This window comes from Numida meleagris, chromosome 20 (genome assembly GCF_002078875.1).
Source record: "Numida meleagris isolate 19003 breed g44 Domestic line chromosome 20, NumMel1.0, whole genome shotgun sequence".
Taxonomy (NCBI): Eukaryota; Metazoa; Chordata; class Aves; order Galliformes; family Numididae; genus Numida; species Numida meleagris.
In genome coordinates this window covers 454855-481289 of record NC_034428.1, presented here as the reverse complement: position 1 = coordinate 481289, position 26435 = coordinate 454855, and the positions used below count along the sequence as shown (strand labels likewise).

The 26435-nt window shown below is 46.6% G+C and overlaps 1 protein-coding gene across 7 annotated transcripts in view; it reads left to right on the top strand.

Moving 5' to 3' along the window:
- The window catches only part of CAMTA1 (calmodulin binding transcription activator 1), a gene marked incomplete at its 5' end in the record, with an annotated part of 208918 nt that overhangs the window by 39694 nt on the left and 142789 nt on the right, over positions 1 to 26435 (top strand). For all 7 annotated transcript variants that reach the window (XM_021417392.1, XM_021417391.1, XM_021417393.1 and 4 more), the window contains 1 exon segment: positions 2347 to 2414. In XM_021417392.1, the coding sequence (XP_021273067.1) occupies positions 2347 to 2414 (68 nt within the window).

Sequence of the window (26435 nt, the reverse complement as noted above, 5' to 3'; positions counted from 1 at the left end):
AGGACACCTCAGCAGGCAGCACCCAGCATGCACGTACACGTGTTTCCGTGGGTCACTCCTGTGCCGGCAGCGCCGGTTCCTCAGCATTCGCTGCACACGTGTGGGTTGCAGCCACTAGGAAGCTGCAGGCCGGTGCCGGGCGGGAGGAGGTGGCTGCGTTCTGTGCAGCACACGAGGCCGAGCTGCTCCTGGTTCCGTGTCTGCTGCCGTCAGGCCCACACAGGTTGCAGCTTCAGAGGAGGAAAATGCACTGACTGCGTTTAATGACGCGGCCCCGCTGTGCTGCCTGCTGTGCCGTGCCCTGGGAGCGCGGTGACCGCGGCCAGCACGTTCCGGTGTTTTAGGGAAGTGCTTTTTGCCCTCAGCTGTACAACCACGTTCTTCTTGTGCTCTTCTTGGCTACCTGAAGAAAGAGAAGCCCACTCACAAGAGCAGGAGCTGCCTGACCGCCTCCCGCATGCGCGCAGTTCTGTGACCATCCTTTATCCCTGATGCTTCCGTTTGTCTGAGTGGGATGATAATGGAGACTTTAAATCTACTTATTCTTTTGTCTGCTGAAATGTGCTGAGCAAGTCCAGGTCAGCAGAGTGGAGGTGAGGGAAAACAATTTTTCTGCCTTTAAGTAGCAGCGTTTTGTTGCTGCAGTTCTTTTCTTCGGTGACAGTTTGGGGATGAAGATCTCAAGCACGCGGCACCCAGGCCAGCTGGGAAGGGAAAGGAAAGAAGCCTTTGGGTGAGACTTCAATTTGTGAGCCCGAAGTGCTTTGCTTTCCTGTGCCGGCAGTGCCGGGGTGCGGGTTTGGTTTGCCACGAGAGCTACCAATTCTTTCGTTCTCCTCATGGTAAATGAATGCAGTAAGAACAGGCACAATCCCGTGCTAATTTGAAACCCACGGAACCTGCCTATTTTTGCTGGATTTTGAGCGTGAATCAGCCTAATCCCCATCTCTGTGTTCAAGGGATTTGTTTCTTCAAATGCCTGCTTATACAGACCATCTGCCACAGGCTGCCGTGGGACTGTGTGCTAGGCGAGGCGCACACGGCTCCCTCTTAGTCATCAGGTGCTGCCAACTCCGCTGCATCGCTGCAGCCTCTGCCTTGGGGCGCGGGTGCCACACACTGTCACGGAGCTCATCCAGGCCATAGCGCGGGATCCCGCCCAGCAAAGTTGGTGCGGAACGGCCCGACCTCCCTGCGTCTCTTTGAGGCTGCTGGTGGCAGGTTTGCGTGTTTGGAAAGGCAGCCGCGTGCTGGTTTGTGGCGCGGGTGCGGGGGGTTCTGCGAGGATTTATTTGCAGTGTAAACATGTTGGTTAGGAGTCATTAATATGACATTCACACAGCTCTAATAAAGCACAGAGCGCGGAGATCTGGCACCGCTGAAACACCCGGAGGACATTACGGATGAGTCTTAAAACCAAGAGTATTGGAAACAAGATATTTTTATGTCTCGTTTGGGAGTAATATAATTGCGTTGTGTGGCTCCAGCAGATGCTTGGGCCAGCTGGTTGGAGAGCACTGCGGGTTTTTTTAGCTTTGGTGCTATACAGATAAAACCCTGATATAGAACTCTCATTTAAAAAAAAAAAAAGTCCTTTCCTGGTCGGAAGTCCAGGCCTCGTGTTGGCGTTACGCGCAGCCCGAGCCGCCCCACGCTGCTCCCAGCCCTGCACCCACAGCTCCGTGTATGGGCCGCGGGGCTGGGCCTGCCGCCCGCAGCGCGGTTCTGATCCGGAGCAGTGGGCCGTGCGGTCCTGCAGGCGGGAGCAGCGACTGATGCGGATGTCACCCACCGGCTTTTTATGGCAACAATTAATAATTCAGCAATTCTCTCCGCAGTGATGTTGTTCTATTTATAAATATTTAATTTAGCTTCAAGTGTCCGTGTTTGCACTGCCTTCCCTTCTCCGAGGCCAGGCCCTAGCGCTGGCACTGCCAGCCCCTGCCTGGCACAAACCTCGGCGGGGCCATTCCTCCTTTCTTGTTACTCTTTGAGACTGGCTTTGGTGGCACGGTTGTGCACAGAGCTCTAGGTCTGTGTTTGAAGGGTGGTGTGGCTGAAGCAAAGTGGGAAATAGGAAATAGTCGCACTTTTAACCATAATAACGCACGTTCTAGAACAATTTTTAAAGATCTGAGTTCACAGACAGACATACGTTGTTCTTATTGTAAATCGTAGGAACTTTCATGGTGGAAGGTGTGAGTCTGAAGCTTGGTTTAGGTCGCAGGCAGACCTAGGACTGCCCTTGTTGGAGATGGAGACATTTGGAAGGGTTCTGTGTTATAAAACTCTCAACTTTCCAAAGCAGCCATGCCAATAACTTCTTTTTTCTGCGTTTCTTTTCAGGAAATTGCAGCTTATTTAATAACGTTTGAAAAGCATGAAGAATGGCTAACAACTTCCCCTAAAACAAGGTAACATTGCTAATAATTCAGCCTGTGAAATGTACATTGACTTATTTCCACTGACTACTTGACTTGCTAATCAATTCGTTGGCCACAGAGTGAAAACTCCCAGTCATGCTTGATGGCTTGTGACACCAAAGTCTCATTAATTGACTTAATGAGCGTTTTATTGAATGAAATCAGATTGATTAAAAATAGAACAGCTGCAATCTTGACAGGTTAAAGTTTTAACTTGATTGTTCAACATTTAATTGTATCCCCTCAGATGAACGGATTTTAAAGACTCTGAGTGAGGTTGCAGGCTATTTATCTTGACAGTACTCCCTGCAGCCTCGAACTTTAAATAAATAAAAAAGCACAAAGCCTTCCCTTGTGCTTTGCCTGTTTAAAATGCATTCTCTGGGATTGTTTGCATTTTGGTGTTTTTCTTGTTGGGGTTAAGTGTTTGATGGCGAGGAGATCCCAAAAAGCCAAATTAACAGACATGTTTGCAGTTTATTATTCAGTAAATGTCATGTATTCTTCTCACTGCCATAAATGTTTAACTTCTCCAGTCCCATGGGGACCGGTACGTTAAGTTTAGACTGCAGATGTTTTCCTGGTATTTCTTGCTGCATTAAGACTCACAAAGTTTTGTTGCTTACCGGTAATACAGAAGGATTACACTTGCTTTCCAGTGTCGCTTTTCTTACCCCCCTTATTCCAAATCCACCTTCCAAATCTGAAACCCATATTGTTTCCTGTGGCAGTTCTCTGCAGTGGCTGAAGGGCCAAGGAATGCAGTAAATGGGCCTTTTCTGCTGATGACAGCAATGAGGTTCATCTTTCTTTTTTTTGTCTTTGTTTTTTCTTGGTGTCTTTGGAGTGTGTAAATGCTTTGGTTCACTCCACTTCTTGGCTGCAATACAATAATATTAGAAAAGGTTATTTTCTGACCTGGCTGGTAATCCAGGTTTCAGGAATAACGCTGAATAATTTCCTGCTGAACTTTGGCCAGACAAGCCCATAACTTGGCCAGAAAGCACGTTAAGAAGTTGGGGTACACAGGAGATTATCAATGTGTTTGTTGTAGTGTTTTATGACTTTAAGAATTTGATTTGCTAAATGCAATGCATGGAAGTACTTTTCCTATTAATATTACAATACCTGCATGTTTACACTTGAAAGAAATAATGTCCCAGGAGACACAGAGTTGTGATGGCTGTTCAAGGACCTTCTCAAATTGTTGCGTTGGTTTTGATTCTTTTTAAAAAAATTTCTTTTATTATTATAATTAATTGGAGCGGTTAAATGCTGAGTTCATACAATCAGGGCTCTTGGTATTAAAGAATTAATGACATCGATCCTGCACTGAACTGGAACATTCCCCGTTCTTTGTTTGCCTCTGCGGGTGCTTCTAATTTCCTTTCAGAAAATTAATAAAAATGAATTGCACCGCTGACACTTACAGAGTTTCTTAATAAAATGATATATAGTATGACTTGAATCACTGCTAGAAGACTTGCTGCAGCTGACCCAGGGGAGCTGCTGGAGTTGTGCTTCAGGATCCGGTTGGTGTCTGCGCTGCTGGGGTTGCACAGGGTTGTCTGCTGGGTACCCATCCAACCTCGGTTTTAAAAGTGTAACCTCATATTACTTAGGGCTCCTTGTAAATGTGGATAATTGCAATCTCACGCTTGGTTGTGTATCCTAGCATTTGGATATTGCAGAGCAAGATCCGTGAATGTTGAATGTGGGGTTTAATTGCAGTCGGGTTGAACTTCTTGCAGAGGAGCTGTCACTGGCTGGCTCAGTGCGGCGTGACCTGGCGGGCAGCGCGTTCTGAAATGTCTGACTGCTGAACTTCATGCGTACGGTGGGAGAAGAGGGGAGGGCTTCTCCCGAGCTGTAGCTGTGTGCCTGCAATTCCTGAGCATCCTGATCCTTCTCACTGAGAAGCGCCCGTGCTTACAGTGCAGTGCCAGTCAGATACAGTCGTCCTATGGCACCGCTGCGATGACATTAGGGGAGCTATAAGAAAACTTTTAATGGTCTCTAAAATGGCTTTTTTATGAAACTTCTTGTTAAACGACTCTAGTTGATAAAATATGCTCATAAGTATACGGGAATATTATTAAAACTGTCTTTCAAGCTTTCCGGTTTATCAACATAAATTAACAAGTATCTCTCACTATGCATCGACCTTGATGTTTCCTTGTAACGGTGTTTGGTTACTTGATCATTTGCCAGATAATCCGCAGTGGGTATTCCAGTCATCAGCGCAAATTGGCGAAGCTTTTTTTGCTAATGCAGCAATACTGAAGTCTCTGACATTTCCAAGTTTAAATGCAAATCATTTAACAAAAATTACTTGACATTTATATATCAAGTAGAATTTAATCGTTATTTACATTGGAATTTCAATGACAAAGCTGGCTCTCTTCGTCCAGAAAGTTCTGTTCCATGGAGGTTCCTTGCTCATTTGCTTCCCAGTGCCTTCTCTGATTGCCTGTCTTAGTTTTGCATGAAGCATACTTTAAAAGCGTTTGCGATATCCAGCGTGGTTCCGCCTGTATTCGCAGGTAAGGCGCTGAGCAGCGAGCAGAAGCTGAGGTCCGTTTTCCCCTGGGCTTGGAGTTGGGATGTTTCAGCCTTGGGCACGGGGGGGTGGGCTCCAGTGCTCTGGAAAACAAGTTTCAGGAGCATAGAATTGCGCCGTGCTGCTGCGAAGCCTGGGAGATGGATGCTCCTCGGGAAGCGTTTCAAGAGGCTGACGCTGCAATAAGCCATCATTTGTACTGAGATGCAGAGTGGCTGGGGAAATTCCCAGATGCGGATTTTCAGCCCTGAAAGAAACCAAATGCCATTTTTAGGCAGCGAGACTTGGCAATGATTAATATTTCTGGAACGAAAAGAAAGTTCAGTTGCAGCGCACCCATACAAATCAATAGCGATTTGCATGCGCTGTCAGGATCTATTTGCAGTAATTTAGTCTTACTTCTGCTACCTACTGGGTTATTTTTAGCATTTTTATTTCCCTCTCCTGGCTTAAGGAAAACAAGCGTTGCTTTTCATTTAATAGACAAGGACAGTAGGGCCGCGCAGCATTTCCTACTGATAAATTCTGACCTAATAAATCACTAAGTTGTCAGGACCCGCTTCATCACAGCGGCACAGGAAGGTTTCGCTCCGCTGGCAGCATCTGGCGGGGAGCAGGAGAGGTTCTCTCGCCCGTGAGCGCTTTCCTTGGCTCGCAGGGAGCTGAGGCCGAGCGAGGCCGCCCGTTGGGCTCTGAGGTCTGCGGCTTCTCACCCATACACACACATATATCACGATTACATTATATCTCCAACAGCCACTTGTATCAGAAATTGCCGGGGGCTTCTAAAGATAAGTTGAGATTTTGCAGTGTATTAATTTTGTATTCAATAATTAATAGTAGAATTAATTGAATTATTCAATTTTCAGGTAAAAAAAATAGGGTGATAAATATTCATAACTTACTTATTAAGGGAATTTCCATTTCCTGTGCCATTAAAGTGAGATGAACTAAGGTTGGTTTTAAATGAAGACTGAAAACAATTGTGCTTCAGAGCTAATTTACTGTTAGGTCGTTGCTTTGCAAGCCAGCGCTGCGGCGTGCTTTGCCGGAGCCATTGGGTCGCATTGTGTATTTGCTGTAGTTTTCTCAGTGTCATTATTCAGTTACTTATGAAGGGGTGGCGGGGAGAAGCACATTCTGTATTTTTTTTCATTATAAAAATCTCCAAACTTGAGAAATCATTAAAATATGAGGTATTCACAACTCCTTACATGAACCCTCTTAAACTCAAGCTACTTGGCTGCTAGCTCATGTCAAAAGCGTTGCTGTGGTTCACCCTGATATTTCAGCTGTGCAGTAAGAGGCAGTGGGCTCTGTCGCAGTTTAGCACCTATTTTTGACAGCTCACGAGTGAACTGTGGGAGAAAAGCCCTGGAATTTCCTGACTCTGAAGCTCAGTGCAGGTGAGGAAAGGACTTCTCAGCACTCCTCACTGCCACCCAGACCTGCAGAGGTGCCATGCTGGCATTTTTTGGCTGCAGATTGCAGTTTCTGCAACATTACGCTTTAGAAAGCCTGAGAACCTGCTGCTGCCTGGAGCGGATAAAGGGGATGGAATGGGATGGAATGGGATGGAATGGGATGGAATGGGATGGAATGGGATGGAATGGGATGGAATGGGATGGAATGGGATGGAATGGAGCTGCCTCCTGAGGCTGAAGGCAGTGCAGCAGGGTGCAGTACACGTTGGCTGGAGGTCATGTGAAGACAGCAGCGCAGTGTTTGTGGTTGGTTCCAGGATATCTTTGTCTCCTGTTCTCGTTCACAGAAATAACGGTACTCAAACTCATTTTAGAGATCCAGCATGCACTTTAAAGGTCCTCACTCGCTCACGCAGCTCGTACATTGCATAGTATGTGTGATTCTCGGCCTTCCCCGTGCCTGATGCTGAAGTTCTGTGCTTTCTGCTCGTGTTGCTGACAATTCTGTTTACATGTTTGGGGTCTTGTGTGACCTATTTTTCCTCCATGGAAGGAAATGTGTGAGCTGTCAGCTTTTTCTAGCTTGGGATGCTGCTTGACATAATCCCTGCTAAATATGGCACATCTCTTTTTACACTTTAAAGATTTCATGACTCTAAACACTTTCTTCTTACTGCTCTCGGTATTTCCTACTTCTTTTTTTTTCCTCCCTGAAGAGGATAAACTGTATGGGGATGGTTTTAACAGGCATTGATTTGTATAGATTTTTAGCTCCTGTGGTCCAGGGGAGTTGAGAAGCCAATAATTAATTCTTTCAACAGCTCATTCCTTTTGTTTTAAAATGACCTAATAGCAAAATTGCTGGTAGCCATCAGAATGCGTGGCCCAGATCTGTTCGCTGTCTTTAAGTATTTCATTCAGATGCTCCCCATGAATTATTCAGGACAGCAAGTTAACGCTGGTGCTACTGGAGAGCTTGTCTCACTTAATATTTAACTGGCAACTCGGGAGAGTGGCATCACTGCAAAGGACAGCACTGGAGATCTGCGGCATCGCCCCTGCTGCCATGGACACTGTGAACCCTGGAAAACGTGGACTCATCAGAAAAAGCAATTATCTGATAATACAGTGATTGAATTATTCGGCAAACTGCTGTCTGCCTTCAGCCCAGCCTTTGGTAAGCTTGTCCCTTCGATAGATGTGGTCCATGAAAACACGTAGCGTTCCTTTTCAGACAAAACTGGCGTTCAGACTTTGGGCAGGCTCTGATTATTTCTAGGTAAAATATAATGGGGAGCAAGAGGTTGGTCAGGGTTTCAAAGGCTGAGACCTCGTGCTGGACTGTGTGGTCTGGGCTTAATGGACCGTGAGCTGAGTAAGACAGCGGCTGCTGCTGTCCTGCTCAAAGTGGAAGAAAGATTAAAAATGTATAAAAAGAGATTTTGTTTTGTTTTGGTCTCCTGGCAGCCAGAACCAGACTGACGCTTCAGTGTACCTTGTTTCTAGGTTGAAGAGTATCAAGAAGTAGGGATGGTTTACTTGCTTTGGAGATGCTTTGCCTGTGGAATATGTAAGGGCTGCAGAAGGACCAGGAAAGCAGTATTGGTTCCTGCTGTTTTGGAAAGTAACAAAGTTAAAACCTTTGTCCTGTTTTAAGTACTCTATGACTATATTTATATTCTGGTATGGTAGTAAAGAAGCATCTTTTGTCCAGGAAGTGAGATATGCAAAAATAACCTTTAAGTTGCTCATAATTAACCTTTAATGATATTCTCTCACTTCTCCAGCACATTCTCTGCATCAAAAACAACGTACAGAAAGAGCGTCGGAGGCTGCTTGTTGCATCTCAATGGCCTGCAAATACCAGCTGATTAAAAACAAACTATTTATGGGGTTATTTATTGACAAAGATTTTTTTCCTCCAGGAAACTCGGCACTGGAGTTTCAATTCCGATGGGGACGACATGTCTTGTGTCAAGAACGCGGCTCCTTCCCTTTTCAGACAGGGACAGAGTTAGTAGTGTGATATTTATCATAAATAGAGCATGATTTCAACTGCACTCTGGTGTATTAGTAAGTGCATGCTAAAATTCTAAAAATGTTTCAGCACTGTGTGTGTGAAGAACAGCCAGGGAACTTGATTGAGGGGAGCCGTGCATAATGGAGGACCTGCTATTCAGACTTGAAGAATACAAATTGATTTGTATAACAAACTCTGTTTGTCAGAAGATGAGGAGCTCACTGCAGAGCCTGATTTTTGTGCTGAATAAGAGTGCGTGTAGGTAATGAGTAGGCTTTATCTTCATGTGGAACGAAGAACAATTTGCTAACCAGGTAGCTGGTGTGTTAGACAGATGTGCAGGCTGTTCACGTGCACGCTGCTATGCGTGTGATCTCCTTTGCTGATTCTTCTCAATGGGTTATGGTCTTGGTGGATATTTACAGAAATGTGTAGCTATTCCTTTTTTTCTTCCCAGAAGGTTCCTCCCTTAAGCCAGGAGTTTCTATTTTCAATCTTTGTGTACCTGAATAGCAAAAGGCTTCTTTCCTCCTAATTGTGAGGTGCTAGCTTTTGCTTCTCCTTTTTTTCTTCCTCCTCTCTTTGAGCTTGTGGGGAAACGTGCTTCTACAGCTGGGATGATCTGGTGCAGTCGTAGGCTGTTTTTCACTGCCGTTGCCAGAGCAGCAGCAGGAAAGGGGACGTCTGTAGCCCAGTAGGCATTTGCCTTGCTCTTCCCATCTTTGAAGCCAAAGAGGATGCCATAACTAAGGTGATCCACGATGAAGCTGAGACCGATGGGTATCACCACAAATGAGACTTCCTCGCAGATGTCTCCTCTTCCCTTTCTGTTTGCTGTGCGTTCTCCACTGCTTGGGGGATCTCTGCGGGACGTTGGCTACGTGTCCTGCTCCGCCTGCTGGGGAGATAAATGTTTTATAAGAGCTGTGTATTCAGTGGTGAGGTCCGTGCTGCTGCCTGTCCGTCCACGCAGATGAAAACCCACTCTGTGTTTCATTGGTGCGTTCCTGCTTTGTGCCTTGCAGAGGCACAAGGATCCTGCAACCCTGCCACCACCATGGGCTCTGCTGGAGCTCAGAGGTTGGCTGCTGCTCCGAAGGAAAGAACCACCGCCACGGGTAAAGATACATAGCAGTGGTTTACAAATAGTTAGTGGGAATGTGGAGAGCTAAAACAAGTGACTATCACCTGCTGTGTTTACCTGTGGAGACAGTGCTTTTGCATCACTTCCTTTAAGCATATTCGCACATCGCCTCTGTTTTGCATTTAAATGGAAAGATTTTCCAGTGTTACAATGGCGTGAGTGGGGTTGATGTACAAAAAGACAGTTGTGGAAAGGGGTGCGTGGGGCGTCTGTCCCTTGCTGGAGGCATGTGCACGTGGGCTGGCAGCGCTCTGATGGGTCTCACCAGCTTTGATTTGCCCTTGGTGCACAAAACCCTGATGTTTAATGCTCATGAGATAACTACATGAGCCTGGAACGTGGTATTTTGGCCTCTCTGAGCACAGTGATTCCTGATGAGGGCCTTGTCCCGCGCTCACCCCGGCTCCCGGGAGGAATTCTCTGCGTGAATTTGTTTTTAAGACAACATTCTTTATTTTAGACGTGTTGCTTCCAAATTGCCAACTGCCTATTTGTTCCAGACAATTGTGGATACAATCAGCAAAGTAAGCAGCGCTGTAGGCTTTAATTATTCGACTAATGGACAATGACTGATGAGCGGGTGCCCCAGCTGTGCGGCCCTCTGTGCTGCAGGAGGGAACCTGTGCAGTGGTGCTCGCTGCTGCACAGCCGTGTTGCACTCCGGGTGCTCGGCGCTGTCTCATTCATCTTGCTGGCCCCTTGCTTGCCAGTGTGTAGTCCCTTAGAATTTCTCTTGAGGCTGATGACTTTAGCTCAAGTTGTTTTTTTTTTGTTTTTTTTTTTTAAGTCATCCATTCCAAAGCCCCACAGTCCTGACTGGGGTTCTTCAACCTCAACATTCATAGAATCATTAGGGTTGGAAAAGTGCTCTAAGATCATGCAGCCCAACTGTCCGTCCACCACTGCCCACTGACCTGCATCCCTCAGTGCTACACCTGCCCTTAAAAACCTGCGGGGATGGGGATCCCAGCACCCCCTGGGCAGCCTGAGCCCGTGCACCACTACTCTTCCTGAGTAGAAACTCTCCCTTCTAACAAAACTCATTATCAATGCCCTCTTCACGATGTCACCATCAGGTACTTAAAAGATGTATTTTTCCATTTCCTCTGCTGTTGCTTTTCTGTGCTTCATCCACAGACTATTATGTGTGTGATATTCTGTTTCCCCGTGGCTTTATCTATTTTCCTGCAGGTATAGATTGTTTTTTCAGTGTCTGTACATCCCCCTGCTTGTATGTACAGGAAACTGCTGTGGGAAACTCCTTGTCCGTGACAAACCAACAAGGAGCGCGGCTGCTGCTTGCTGGATTTGGCTACGTGCAAGGAGGCTGATAGGAAAGGATGCCACTAATAGTCCTGTAAACCCCAGGATTTGCTTAATGTTATTGATAATTCATCACCAAATCATCTTAAGATGATTATTTTTCAGTCCTGAGCAACGTAGATTTACAAAAATCTGGCAGAGATTCTTGCGGAGCTACACTTGGCTAGCGTTCTTGCACTGTAACAATACTTGAAAATAATTAAATTTTAAATTCCATGTAGAATCTAGTGGGTAGGCAGATGTACCGGTATGTTAAACTTTATGTCACTTAAAAATGGTTTTCGAGTACATCAGAGGGAGATCATCCAGCTGTAAAATTATCTGCTTTATGACACTGCATCACAGCTTTGGTCTTTTTCTTTTAATTAAAAATGTACCTTAAATCTAACATTCTCAGATAACTTTCCCCATGCCTTTTTGTTTCCTGTAATTTACTGTCAGAATGTTAAATTACGTGGTTCTTCTGTGAGCTTCTGGCGTTGTTTATGGCGGAAGAGAAGTTTGTGATGAAGATGAGTGCTTCCCTGCTGCTCTTAGCTTGTGCAGGGCAGTGTGTGCCACGCAGCCTGCCCGGTGCTGGGCTCGTGCCAGTGTACAGCTCGGCACTGCAGGCCGTCAGGCCCCGCTCATTTGATGTATGTCTCCAGAGCAGGTTGGGGTGGGATGGGATTCATGGAGGACGTGGGCCTGAAACGGCCTTGGGGCGAGGAGCGGGGCAGCAGAGCCCCGTGGTGCTGGCTGGCTGCGGAACACAAGTCTGCAAATCATTAACTGTGCTGGTTCTGGAATTAAATAAAATGCCTGCTCCCAAGGCACCGCACGTGACGATTCACCAAGTTTTGCAATGTGATTTATGTTTAGCTGTAGGATTATTGTTTTCTATTGATTCTGAGGGAAATAAAACAGCAGTAAAAGCCCATCGTAAGCCTCCCAGTGGAACCCGATAAGTTGAATCTTTCCTACAAGAAATACTGTTGTCTCTTTGGTGGGTGACTTCTGAACCAGCAGCCCCAACAGCCTGGTAGCAGCGGGTCCCCAGGCACCTCCCTGCTTCCCAGGGACTGCTCACTGCCCAGACCTGGCCAGCTTTGCCTAAAAATGACTGTACTTACCTGGAAAGCACTGACTTTTCAGTCTTCCCTAGCATGTCATCCTAGGGTGTCTTGTTTGCTTCTTACATGCCTGGCATTTTTACAAAATGAATAGTAAAATCTATCGAGTCTGTCAAAGCTGTCATGCCTTTTCGCTGGGGAGACAAACTGTGCCAGTGTGCGCTGCTGGTGTGTGTTTTGCTGTTTTTTTTCCGGCCTAATTTAACATTGCTGTGTGCAGTACAAGGTTGCCGAACAACTTGGCTTTATTTTGAAAACAAGCAGTGAAGATTCCTTGAAGCCAACTCAGGATGCAGCCAGAGGGACAAGCAGCGCTCAGACCGCGCCGTGTGCTGCGGTGGAGCAGGGGACGAACTCTTGTGCCTGCATTTTCTTGTGATGAAGATGAAGGCTTGGTAGATGCACTAAGTCACATAGCCCTACTCTGGGGTCAGGAGCCACAGGGACATTGCATTTGAAGCCTGGAGACTGTGGCTGCTGGCGTTCTCTCTTTACAAGAACCCCAAGGCAAGGCGTTCCCACCGCCAGACCCCAGGTGCTGGTGCTGGGGGGGAACCATGGGGCTGTCCCGGCCCCTCCAGCTCCGCTCCCGGCAGGCAGCAGTGCTGCACCACGCTTCGTCAGGGTGCCCCCGACCGCTGCTGCCAGTGAGAATGAATTGGCCTTAGTGATATTTCTGTATTTGTGTTATAAATGTCAATGATGAGCTAAATTAAGACAAATAAGGCTGTTACACTCACTGTTTAATTTACAAAATTTTAATGAGACTAATAACATCTGTACTTGTTCCATCTTTCTGCTGGCTGGAAGACTCTTAGCGGGGCTGACAGTTCTACGTTCAGCTCGCTCTTCAGCGACGCCGAGGAAGAAGAGGTGTTTGCAAATGTTGTATGAAGTCATTTGTTTTTGCCTGCACTTCATCTTCTGCCGGTGGGGAAGCGGTACGGATGGCAGAAGGATGCGGTACTTACAAGTGCAAGTGCACGACGGGCGAATGCGTGCACTGCAGCAGCAGAGGTGGGCAGAGGTGAGGGCTTCCGTGTGCCATCCTGCAGGCAGCCCAGCCCGCCCTGCCCTGCTGGTCCCGGAGGGATGAACGCTGCCTCCTGCGGCGCTCCCATCTCAGCCGGTGTGATTTGTTGGTTTGAGGATCAAAGCGGTGCCCAGGAGAATCCACATGCCGTCGTTCCGGAGCCCTCTGGAAGGTGACCACTTGCTTCTCATCAGCTGAGCCTCCAGCACAGCAAATGCGTTGTGCAGTGGAGATCTTCTTGCTGGATAGGCAATTAGCTGAAATAAACTACTCAAAGGGCAGATTATGCAGGGCTCTCAGTCAGTAACAAATGAATTAATTGACTTTGTTTTGTGTTAGTGGCATGTTCCCTATATTTTACTTAACTTTTCTCACTAGCTGAAGAGCTCCTGCATTTCCTCTTGCTCTTTGCTGCCGCAGTGAGCAAACAGGATATTACGACTTGATTTACACAGATGCAAATAAAGGAGGTTAAGTGATAAGAAAATGTATAAAGGCTCTCTCAATTAAGAGAGACAAAACTTCTTTCAGCAGCGTATCTGGGAGTATCTATTGCAGCCCCTTATCTGAGGTGTCATCAGAATTCAGACTGCAGCTCTGCAGAGCCTGGACAAAGCAGCCTGTGCTAAAACGGCGCTGGGATGCGGGGTGGGATGGTGGCCTGTGCTCTCCTACAAAGGGCTGTGTCAGAGCCCTAAGAGCTCTCCCCTCGGAGCTGGGGTGTTCCTGACCGCGAGGCGCTGAGCGCAGCCTGACCGCTGTGCAGCCTCCATCCGCAGCGCATCCTTTGGGTGCATGGGATGCTCACGCCGAGCGCTGCTTTGTGTGGCCGTGCTGAGCCTGCGTGTCGCGTCGTCCTTTGGAGGCGTCTTGTCTGAGCTGGAACGTTGAAAAAGCAACTTCATTAAAGAGCGGTTACAAAATGATGAAAGGTGCCTGCCACAGGAATGAATGGAGCTGCGGTGCTGTGAGGCTCGCCTCTCTTTGCGGCGTTGGCCGGGTGTTTTGAAACATGCAGGGCGCACAGGAATGCAACAAGCAATTTCCAGACGTGATTTCTTTTGTGTGGGACGCTGGCAGAAAGCTGGCAACCCTCATCGCTCGCTGCTTGGAAGCGCTCGTGTTGTCACGTACCTGGGCACGCAGACCTAGGAGCACTGCACGGAGCCAGCCCTGCTCCTCGCGCGGCTCCTGCTGGCACGTGGCTGCTGTAAATCTGGTTTAGAAATGTTTTGAGTTCTTAATTTTATAAACTAACATCATTCTGCTATTAATTGCTCTCCGTGATATAAACTCCAAGGTGACATTAACACCAAATAGATTTTAAAGGCTTTATTTGAAACTGTACGGTGTTATTAACAGTGCATTACCTTAGGTTATAACACACAGCTTTACCTCATGCTGTTGGAATAAGGATTACAATGTTCTGGCCCCTTTGGTATCCCGGGTGACTCATTAAATGATCTGGCCAAGTCGCTGGATTTATTTACAGTAAGTAAATTAAAGCTACGGTACGAATCTTCGCTGTGTAACAGGATTTGTGAGCAGCCGAGAAAGGCTGAAACTGTTGGACGAGTTACCACGAAAACATTTTGTGTGTAGGGGAGGATTTGCTTCACTGAGCAACACATTGTCCCGGTCGTGAAATGCTCAGATGAAACATGGCCGAGAGTCAGGTTGCTTTTTCATTGTCCCGCTTCCTATTTCTACTTTGTAATATTCAGAGGGAAGCTCCTAAAACCATCCGTGCGCCATCGCAGGGAAGGGACGAGGGGTTGGCCAAGCTGGGGGCTGCCTGCTCGCTCGCAGCCGACCTGGCCGGCTCCTGGTGTCTGTTGGGTCGACGCGTTGGTGTCACCGGTGCTGCTCAGCAGCCGCAGCGGTTCGGTGCTTCCTTTCCCCTCTGCTGGTGCTTTTTTATTTCTTAGACCCTCGCCTTTTCCTTTCACAAAAAGGCTGTTGCAGAGGGAAGAGCTCTGATGGAGATGAAGGTCTGGCCACCTCGTTTTGTCTGCTCCGTGGGAGCGGGGTTGTGTTAGAGAAGTGGTGGCTGCCTTTGTTTTGCTGCTTCTAGTGTTGCTTCCCTGCCACACTTCTGCCGAGCGGCCTTGTGGCATTCAAACTAATAAGCAAACGGTGCATTTTGGATTTTTTGTAATCTATTTTTAATGATTAACTCTGGTTCCTGCTGCTGAGGAGCCACTAGTGGCAATGCGTTCGTTTGACAGCTTCAAAAGTTCCATCTGAATTTAAGGAAAGTTACTGCCAGGACTTTCTGAACTATCACCGAGATTCCTTGAAGCAATTTGGTTTCAAAAGAAAGTGAAAATATGACACACAAAGCATTGCTACTTTTTTATTATTATTATCTATCAAGTTATTTCTTTCCTAAGCCATCCTTCATCAGAGGTAAATCTGTTTCCTATTTCATCTCTGTTGCCTGATGCGGTATGGATTAGCATTTCTCACGCTGCGGAGCATTTTCACTCTGAACCAAATCTCTCTTCACACAATAGATTGCCATCTTATAATGTAGGAATTATTCCTCCGTCGCTTTAAAAGTCCTGCTTCATTAGCTCGGTGACTGTTTGGTAATTTGCAAAGTCACTTTCCCAAGTTTTAATACTCTTTGGCGGAGAGTCCTCGTAATAAATGTATTACATCTTAATAGTGTTGTGATTCCGTCAGAAGTGGAAAAAATTAGAAGCAGTAATTAGATCTGACCTCGGGATAAGCGAGGCCGTGCCAGAGGTGGCGGGGCACGGAGATGGGGATGGAGACGGGGGCCTGCGTGCATGTAGGACAGCAGAACTTAATGGGCAGGTGGATCTTGACGTTTGGGTTTGGTAAGAGCTGGTCCTTGGTGCTGTGCATCGTGGATTTTCGGTTCTGAGCGGTTTGAAAAGTGGCTGAGCTCGTATCTCGTTTCTCAGGTCTGCATCCTGCATCCACGGCAGAAATTGGGTGAGCCCCAAGATCATCTATCTCATCTGCACTGGGAGCGGGTCCGGGTGGCTGCAGACGTTGCACTGCGGTCGTTACCGGCGCGCGGCGCTTTGTGCGGGGTGGGACGGGTGCGCAGTGAATGCCCGAACCCTTCAGTCTGTGCTGTGGGTGCAGTGTGGAAACGCGGACTGTAACGGGAGTGTTTTATATTCGTGAAAAAGGCAAACTCCCTGCTAGTCAGAGCGCTCGGTTGCAATGTAAGTGAATAAATTGTGTGTGCCCTTCCGTCCCTGGCAGTAAAACATGCCCACCATCTTCCTCCCCAGAATCCTGAAGTAAAAAATGGCGCTTACAGTATGTCAGCGAGGTTCCGCTTTGCTCGGCATCGCACCGCGCCTCAGGAACGCTCCCAGTTCCCTGAGTCCTGCTGCCAAGATAACCAAGATGCCCCATCCCTGGAGGCCGCGGATGGGCCCTGGGCAGCACGAGCTGCTGGGGGCAGCCACCCACGGCGTTGGGTTGGAACGGGGGGGGCTTTAAGGTCCCGAACAACCTCAGCCATCCTGTGGTTCCATGGTGTGGTTCCATGGTTGTGTCACCACGGCTCTCTGTTGCGGATCCCTGCACGTCAGAGCAGTTTCACCGTTATCGCGGTAACTCCTCGTGGTCCCGCCTGGACGGGTCCTGCAGGCTCCGTGCAAACCGCGGGGTGGTTTCATGCTGCAGAGCGAAATGAAAACGCTCTGGAATGCATCGCTTTAGTTAAAGGAAGTATTCACGAGAGATTGTTTTCCCCCAAATGAAAATCATAATTAAATTTCTTAATTATTTCTTAATTATTTTCATAAATTTCACTACATATGCATACGCAGGGTTATTTTTTCTTTTTCCTTTCTTTTTTTCTGTCGTTGCTTTCTAATCAAAGAGACCTTCCTTACTAAAACGAGAAGGATGAAATGGCGGTGCCGGCTCGCACGCATCCTGCACGTTCCCAGCAAGGACGCTCCTCAGGGGGACGGTGCAGTAACACCGGCACCGGAGGGATGCTGCTTTTGGCAGGGGAGCACAAACTGTTTTGGTTGGTGTTTTTAAACCTGCCTTGCGCCTTTTTTAGCAGCGCTTCTGGTGCCAGCGTGTAGGGAACAGCAATCACCTGACTGTTCGCTGTCAGCGTGAGCTGAGAAAATAACAGAGGAAAGAGCCAAACAGTGGGTCTTTAATTAAAGAGTCAGCCAACATTTACCCTTCGATGTCTGGCACGCCGCACGAGGCTTTGAAATTGCGATTGCAGCTTGCCATGTGGGTGTGACGTGGAGTTTAAAAAAGAGATTCACGCTCATTTAGATGATCTCAAATTAGGGTGCGATGGAAGAAGGATTTGCTATTATTAAAAGTCAGCTCCAGCTAAATTAATCTGAAAACGTGTAATTTTATCTCAACTAAAAATACCACAAAGTAATTAAATTCAGAAATAGGATGAGCTGAGAAGGTATAAGAAACGATAACCATCCAAATAAAACAATAATTGAGTTGCACTCTAAACAAAGTCCCGTAGGAATTCAAGGTTTTTTTAGAAAGTTAGTTTAGTATCAACTTTAAGTGAAGGATGCCTACCAGCTCAGTGTGTTTGGGGACGTGGTTGATTGCGTTTGTGTCAGCACAGAAGGGATCGTTGTTGTATCTGAGGGCCATGATGGTTAGGTCTGAGGGTTCCTTCGTGCCGGCATCTGTCTTTGCAGCAGGTGCTGGTGGTGGATGGAGAGAGGGTGTGGGCAAAGCCCGGCTCTTGGCTTGGCCAGGGAACCAGGCAGTGTGGGGAGGTGAGCTGTCGGGATCCTCCTGTGTCCTGTGACCGACTTAATACATCATTGGTGATGTCACACAGCCTGTGTGGCACCACTGCGTTGCGTTATGGAATCATAGAATCATTAAGGTTGGAAAAGTCCAATCGTCAGCCTACCACCTGAACTGCCCACGGAGCCATGTCCCTAAGTGCATCTGCCCTTCCCTTAAACACCTCCAGGGACGGGGACCCCTCCACCTCCCTGAGCAATGCTGAACCACTTCTTTGTTTGGAGAAGGTTTGCCGGAGAAATGCAGAAATCCTTTCCATTTGCTAGAAATACTTTACTCTTAATTCTGAAAAATTACTTTATGGATCTCCATATTTCAGAGACCATAACTAGATTACTACCTTTTACTGGAATACTCCGTGTTAATGAAGACCAACTGGGATTGCATAATAGATTTCCTCTGAAGAAGGCATTATGTGGTTATTTTTTACTGTCTGGCATTCTAGTTAATTGCCTTGTCATCATTAATTGATGGAGCTAAATTGATATAAATAAATAGATTATCTTCTGGAGGTTAATCTGAAAGACAGGAGGGGCTCACAGGGGCGTTCAGCCACACGCCCCGGGCACCACGTGCAGTCAGTGCTGTGGGAACGGACCATGGGAGGTGGTCAGCCCCACCGAGATGTCTGAGAGCACAGCTGGAGTTGTGTTAGGCACAAGCATTAGGAACTGGTGGTAGGGTGACAGCTCCATCTGTAAAGGAGCGACAGTTTGAGTGGTGCCAGTACCAGAGCCGTGGTTGGGAAGGAGAAGAGATCTTTTTCGTGCTAAGGAGTGATGGGAGCGAAGGCAGATAGGTGTGCCTGAGCACATCTTCCTGGTGCTAATTTTAAGGGCATGCAAATGCATGTTGTCTTTAAAATGTGCAAACCCATGGATGCTCACATAGACAGAAATAACTTATCAAATATTGCAAGGCTGGACTCCTGCTGACCTTCCTGCAGAGCAAAGTTGTGCCTTTCACGATGGTAGGTGATGGTCCTTGGCAGCATCTTTGCAAGTTCGACTGTCATACAATATTTCTGACCAAGTCAGAGCCGTAGGTCTTTGACATCATGACTTGTGTCCACCAAGAGAGCAATCAATAATGACAATAACAGCAAAATGACTGTTAACACAAAGAAGTTCTGGAAACCCCATAGGTATATTTGGAAATATAGATCAGACAGACTCCCCCCCATACAACAACAGGTATTGAGATGATTAATATGGAAACAGCTTAAAGCATTCATGAGTTGTAAGGAGAAATTCTCAATAAATCAAGCAGCATCCCCATAGGAGTAAGGAATAAGAACTAAATGAGGGCTAACAAAATTGATAAAGGTTCTTGAGCAAGAAAGAGATGAACACCAATTCTATTAAAATTATATTTAAACGAACAAAGTTGATTCAACCATCCTTCTTCGTGCCTTGTACTAAGATTTAGGTCTATAGCGCATCATTATATTAAGAAATAATTTTCCAACAGACTTTTTAGCATTTCATATGCATTTCACTTAATGACAATTCTAATATTCTGGCTTTTTTCCTATATTATTACAAGGAGGTTTCAATTGCTTGGCATACTGAGAAGTTCATAAAAATTGTTTCTAATTTTTTTTTCAAATCTGGGATAGAGTTTCAAACCATCAACATATGAATTACCACGTTATTAAAAAAAAAAAAGGTTCCTGATACTGTTGTTAGCCTGCAGCTTGAACTACAGATAGAGCTCTGGGACAACGCTGTTTCCAGAAGCATATTCCTGTTTAGTGAGCCTAATGAAAAGGTACTAAAACCAAGTTCTGACTTACTACTTTGATAAAAAGAAAGGAGCTCCTCTGCCATGTCATTAAGAAAACCATGTGCATGAGATGTATTCCCATTATTGACCAAAAAAATACCAGGCATGATTTCACCGGTCAGGAGGGCATGGTGGGAAGTACTGGGGCATGGCAGGATGTACTGGGGCACGGTGTGGTGTATCGAGGCATTGCGAGGGCTTTTGGCCCCATTTTGAGGGATCATGGCCCCATTTTGAGAACTCATAGCCCAGTTGCCAGGAGCTGGACTCAGTGATCCTTATGGGTCCCTTCCAATTTGGGATGTTCTATCATTCTGTGATTCTGAAAAGTTTAAACTCCTGAGCATCAGAGACAATAAAAAGGCATCTAGTAACTGAACTCCTCCTTATTAATTCTTTCTTGTACAAATTCTTTTGCAATAAATTAATTTCTAAGTGTGACTTTCCAGCTAACGGACCTCAGAGCCTGAGTTCTCTCTTTTATTTGGAGATAGAGGAGAATAAGAAACTTCAGCGGGTTGGTTGTAGCTTTGTCTGTGTGTCAGATAACTCTTCCTGGCTATGCTATCCCAGTAAAAAGTTTGGAGAATCATATTTAACTGTATCTAACAAGCCAAATGGTACTGGTGCAACCGTGCCACTTAGATATTCTGAAACTGCACCTTAGGCAAGGTCTAATAGAATCTGTATTTACATGGGGAGCGCTCTGAGCCAAAGGCTCTGTTTGGACTCCAAAATCCATGAAGCTAATGGAAGTTCTTCCTCTGACATAAAGGGTTTTGAATGAGGCTGCTCTTCTGCAGAGCTAATTTGGAAAGCATAGACCAGTGCTCCCAATCAATATGGCATATATTTATACGAGCAAAGTACATCAAACCAGCCTGTGTACCGAGGTGATTTAAAATAACGCTTAACCTATAGCCTCCATGGAAATTCTTTCAAGCTCTGTAATGAAGCATTTCTTCAGTAGATGTTTATTTTCTTTTGGTTGATATGTTTATAGTCCTGAGATGCAGATATTTGAGTCACGAAGCATGTCTGATAAATGGAGGCAGAAGAACAAGTTGTGGTGATGTGGGATATTTTGTGGTTTTGCCAATGCAGGTTCTGGCAGTGCAGCTGCCTGTTTCTGCATTTCTAGCCTTTGAGAGGTTCTTAATGTTCGATATTTTGGGCCATTTAAGATCATAATGGCACATAGAAATTGTTTCCTGAAAAAAAAATTGCTCTGAGTAAGAGTTTGGCTGTCAGCGTTTTCCCAGAGCACTGTTTCCTACTGCAAAGTGCCCTACGATGTGGGCTGATGAAGGCTGACATCCAGATGGAGCTGTGGAGGGAGGATGGGTGTCCCATCCCTGGAGGCGCTCAAGGCCAGGTTGGCTGGGGCCCTGAGCAGGCTGAGCTGGTGCGGAACCCAGCCCACGGCAGGGGTTTCAAATGGAGTGGTCTTTAAGGTCCCCTCCGACCTAAACCATCCTATGATTCCATGAGAAAGAGCAAGGAGGGCTCCTGAAACTAAAGCGGAGTGGGCCCTGAGCCTGCCCTGAGTTTGGTGCGTGGTGCGGCCTGCTGGCACACACGGGAACGGGCCCAGTGCTTCCACAGTCCGTTGTGGCTGTGTTTCTGCTCTCAGAATTTACCTTGTTCTTATAGAAATGCTTTACTTGGCTGCCCATAAACAGTCCGGTGATACCTTCATACTGATGTGCGCCTGTTCAGTCATGTTTGGTTGGAGCCGTAGGTAATTACTCTCATACTTAATGAACAGCATTAGTTTTATTGATGAACACTGAGGCTACATGCTGGAAAGAGGAGGTAAGGATTAAGTTTTATGGCCTACTGCTGGTATGAAAAGGAGCATCCAGACACCAATTAATGTCCCCTTGATGGGATCAGTCATTGCATTAACTGCAACTCTGGATAAAATCGCTGTCTGTTATTTTAGACTTCATCCTCTTAAATTTTGCAGATACTAGATAAATTCACTTTTATCTTAAGTGCAGATTATATTTAATGCTAAAGAAAAACAATCCAGTGTATTTGCGCTTTTGTCGGATTTGCGTCTCTTCCTGCGTGGGTAAGAAGACCTCTTCCAGTGTCTGTATTTCATAAGTGACGAGTTGAGAGGTCAGGTAAATTTCAGACGTGGTTTGGGATTCCTCCAGCTGCCACACCAACCATCTCAACCTGGAGATGTGCTGGGGTGGGGGTCCTGCTCTGTTGCTGCTGGAGGTTCCTCTCTCAGTTTTCAGTCTGGACTTCAATCTTCTGATGAGCCATTGGTACAGTGGCGGAGAAATGTCAAGGCAAATGAAGACTTGCAGAGCAGCATTTCTCAGGGGAGAAATAACTTCTGTCATCAGATTTTTTCCCTGTTAAAACAAGAAGCGAGAGATGAGGTATTTCTAAAACTTGATGTCAGTCAGAAGGAATCGCAGCTGACAGTCACCATGTGTCTCTCCTACCCTGCAAGTAGGAGCTGCGATACAAGCAGATAAATGCTGCGCGTAGCACAGAAAGGAAATTAATAGAAGGTTTATTTGAAACCCATCATCTGGAATGTTTGATCGCACCCAGATGGAGCAGAGCTCTCCAAGATAAAAATGTGCCTGCTTGGCTTTCTGTGTGGCGTGGCTTTAGCTGGAATGGGAGGCAACTGGGAGCGCTCGCTCCTGGCGTTCCTCTCCGTTCACAATCTCAGCCATCCTTCTGCGTAGGCTTCCCACGCTGACACCGAGTGTTCCTTTCCCTGCCCACCTCCCGTGGACGCTGCAGGCGATGGTTCTTGCTGGTGGATGAGCTTCAGGAGGCGCTGACGCTGTCCGATGGGGTTGGGAACGGACTGGATGCGATTCCCAGCAAAGCGAAGCGACCCGGCGACATGAGCTAAATAGATGATGCTTTTAAGCAAATTGACTGAGTACCGGATGAGGGGATTAGAGGACTGCATCATTCTTTCGAGATGTTGCTATATGCATTCTGTGTTATTTTAAAATGCCCCGCGTTGGCCACACGCTATTTTTCTTAGTGTATTCGGAGAGGTGCGTGATTTCCCAGGAGTATCATACCTCAGTCCTCCCTCTTTAGTTTAATTAACTTGAGGAGAATATTTTGAGAGAGGATTTTTTTTCAGTGTAGCAGAATGTTCCTTACGACCATAACCCTCTGCCTTTCCCCACTGGGTGAAACCCTCTGCCTGCATCTCGTGCAGCAGTGCTCAGGAGTTGTGGGTGTCCGCTGCTTTTGGCCATGATAAACTTCAGACCTTCCTTTGTGGGTTTTTCTGTAAAGAACAGAGCGGCTTTAAATGTCCATGTTGGCAGGCAATTGAAATAAAGATGGGATGATACAATAAAAATCAGTTTTAGAGCGGTGGACCTTCTAGAGGAAGGTTTCTTTTTCTGTTGTCCGGGGGAAAAAAGCGTCTCTTTTGGCGCTGCAATATCTGCAATTCCCTTTCGGCAACCAGAGCTCCCTCGGCAGTAAAACATAGTTTTCATTAAATGATATGTCTGACATTTACCAAATCTTTATGGACAATTTAGAGGGAACTAGTTGCATTGAGCAGCCTTATTAATATTGCAGTAACATGATTAGGGGAACATCTCGGTCATTTAGGCCGCGGGGGCTTTAATTTACGAGCACAGCAGAGAGGCGGATATGAAGCATCAGCTGACCAAAATATCTTAACCTTAATTTGTTTTCTCTTTGCTCTCTCCTTGTGTCTGTTCCACGTTCACAAGATGAGCCGCTTTAGATTTTTATTATCCTAGCAAATAATGTGATTAAAAGAAACAAGCAAATGCCCCTCCAAGTGGGGCTCCTCCACACACAGCTCCGTTCGGCCCCGTGCTGGGACTCCCTGCGGAGCCCAGGGGGACACGCTTGGAAAATAAGTCTGAACGTGGAATCTGGTGCCTCTTTCCAGGCTGTAGCAGGAACAACTTGGGCAAAAATAGCTCTTCTGCTGCTGTGCCCATTTATCTGAGAGCCGTGGTGGTAAATAACAGGAGGAGAGAGGGAAGCATCTCAAATCTCATCAATACTTAAGACAAAAGGCTCTCTGCTCTGCAATTATTCTTCCTGTCCTTTTCCCTCCTTCCCCCAGGCCACAAACAAGCAACCTAAATAGAGATCAGGCAGCTTTTAAATGCCACAGACTCATAAAAGGAAGGAAATTCAAAGTTGTAACGGAGCCTTCTCTCTTCACATGCTCGGTGCTATTTCGGGCTATAAGCAAGTAGGCTATCCTGCAAGCTCCACACAGTGGGACCAGCCATAATTACACCGTCTGCGGGAGCACGGTGCCCTTGCTGTGGGCTCAGGGCCTTCTCTCCCACGCAGCTCTTGGGGCGGTGGGCTGGGGACGGGCTGCTGTACAGTCCTATTAAAATGCTGCTTGATTATTTTCAGTTTTGCCCTGAAAGGAGCACTACAGAGCTGCAGGCTAGTAGCTAATCAAACAAATTGCTGTTAATGTTCCAGCCCTGCTTCTTGCTGCTGTGGTTCCAGGTGGAGTTTTAGAACGAGGGAGAACAATTGCTGTTTGTGACTGATGCCGTGCAGAGGATCCTGCCCTACTTCAGATGCAGACTCCTCACAAACACCGCTGGAGCAGACTGGTGGGAAATTACAGCTCCAGAGCAGCTGGTGCTCAAGTGTGCAGCTCCTTCCCCTCTTCTGCAAAGGTGCAGGTGAAACCTCTGCACTTGGCTTTAGCAGTAATGCCTCCAGAGGAGACCTGAGCTCTGCACCCGCTGTGTCCCGGGGACTGCTATCAGCCCTCGATCTGCAGCGTCCCGCTGCAGCCATCAATTTATTGCTCTTGGCTGTGCTTGTGCAAGAGAGATAAGCACGGGAGATCTTCCCTCTCTATTTTTTCCTACAGGAAGAGAAATATAGCAGCAATGTGTATCAGGTTAGAATTGCCTCTCATTTTATGAAGATATCTTTAGAAACCAGCTGTTTTCCACAAGCGTTAAACTGACTTGATACGCTGCTATCAGCATCGACAGCTCCGGAGATTTTTAAGAGATTTTCTTCCATCGTGTTTTATTTTATTTTGTATAAATTTGGTTAACTGCTTTCCAGTGACCTCTGATTGTGTTCTTTTTTGTCACAGAAATAAAACAACAAAAAACTGTTTTCAGCCTTGCAAAGTCCCGGCAGGGTTGCACAGCTCAACCTCGTGGTCTCTTCACCCACTCTCTCTGAACACGAAGGAAGTAAGGAAGTTTTTTACAGCAAGGTGGTGAGGCACTGGCACAGGCTGCCCAGGGAGGTGGTGGTGCCCCATCCCCAGAGACAGCCAAGGTCAGGGGCTGGGGCTCTGCGCACTGATGGAGCTGTGGGTGTCTCTGTGCACTGTAGCGGGTTGGACCACGTGGCCTCTGAGGGTCCCCTCCAACTATACAGACTGCCTTGGGAGTGAAATACCAGGCTTTTGTTTGCACGCCATGAATGAAGATTTCAGTGTGACTGAAATGTACTCGAGCCTTTTCTTGTGAGCCAGGTTCCTGTCGTGTTTGTTGAGTTCTGAGCACGTCCCATCCCAATGTGGTGTTTCTTCCACATGTGAACTAATAGGAATGCGAGTGAGAAACCAAACGTGTCCTGGAGCCGTTCTGTGACACAGCGGTAACGATGCGATAAAACAAAACACCCGTCATTACTGCCTTATAAACTTACTGCAGTTCTGCTGTGATAATAAGGCAGAGGTGTTCCTCGGGAAAGGCTTCTCACCATCCTTCACCGAAGCCTCTTGCTAATATCGGCGGTGTAAATTTTTAATAAAAGTGCCTCTCCTCCCAGTTCCAGAAGGGGAGATAAATACAGTACAGTATGTGGAAGCAGAAGGTCTGTTTTCACACCAGAAGAGACTTTGTGCTGTTTCTCTGAGGAAGGCAGTGCCACAGAGGGTGTTCCCCTCTCTGCGAGGACGTCTCCGTTCGCTCCTTGTGTTTGTGCCGGTGCAGGAGCTGCACTTCATCGCGTGTCTCCAGCCACAGACTTCCTATGGAAGTTGTTTATTGCAGCTGCTGCTAATGTTGTTGTTTTTCTTTCTGTTCTTGGTGTTCTAAAACCAAATTACTGTGACTAATGTACCACTGTAAATTTCTGCAGCATCTACAGTACTGCTGTCTGCATGTGATGCATGGTGTCTTTTTAGCCAATTTTTTTAATATTACAGCAGAAATGCCCCTATTGTGTATTGGCTTAGCATATGGCAAAGCATTTCCGTGAAATATAGTGCAGCAAGAAGGTGTTAACTCCTGTCTGTTGGACAAATGTCAATGCTTCTTTATTGATACTCTAAGGTGTCAGTGCGCTTCTTAAGAGGCAAATGTTTTCATACATCTCTGAAGTCACGTTGCTCAAAAAAGAGAAAGTTATCCCATGTCTGACACTGATCCAAGTGCAAGCAGTGGAAGTGATGCATCAGCTGATGCTTTTCTCTTCAGCTCCTTGTTGGCACTTCTCAAAGCCAGCGTCCGTGTCCTGGTGCTGTGTGAGTGGCACTGGTGTTACCTGACCCTGCCGAGGCATTGAAAACAGAGATTTCCCCCCCAGAATTAATGCCTTTTATCCCTTCACTTTTCTTGCCTTCTCATTTTCAGTATGTATTTGAGCCCTAGAATAATAGCCCTTGTGAAGACATCGTGGTCCTTATTTTTTCCCTTTCTTTACACCAGCCACTGGCACTTTGTTACGTACAGGACTCTAAAGTAAAACTTTGCAGGTTGCAAAACATAGTTAATCTGATTGAAAGCAACGAAAGGTGAAGAAAAATGGTGCCAAATATGGAACATTG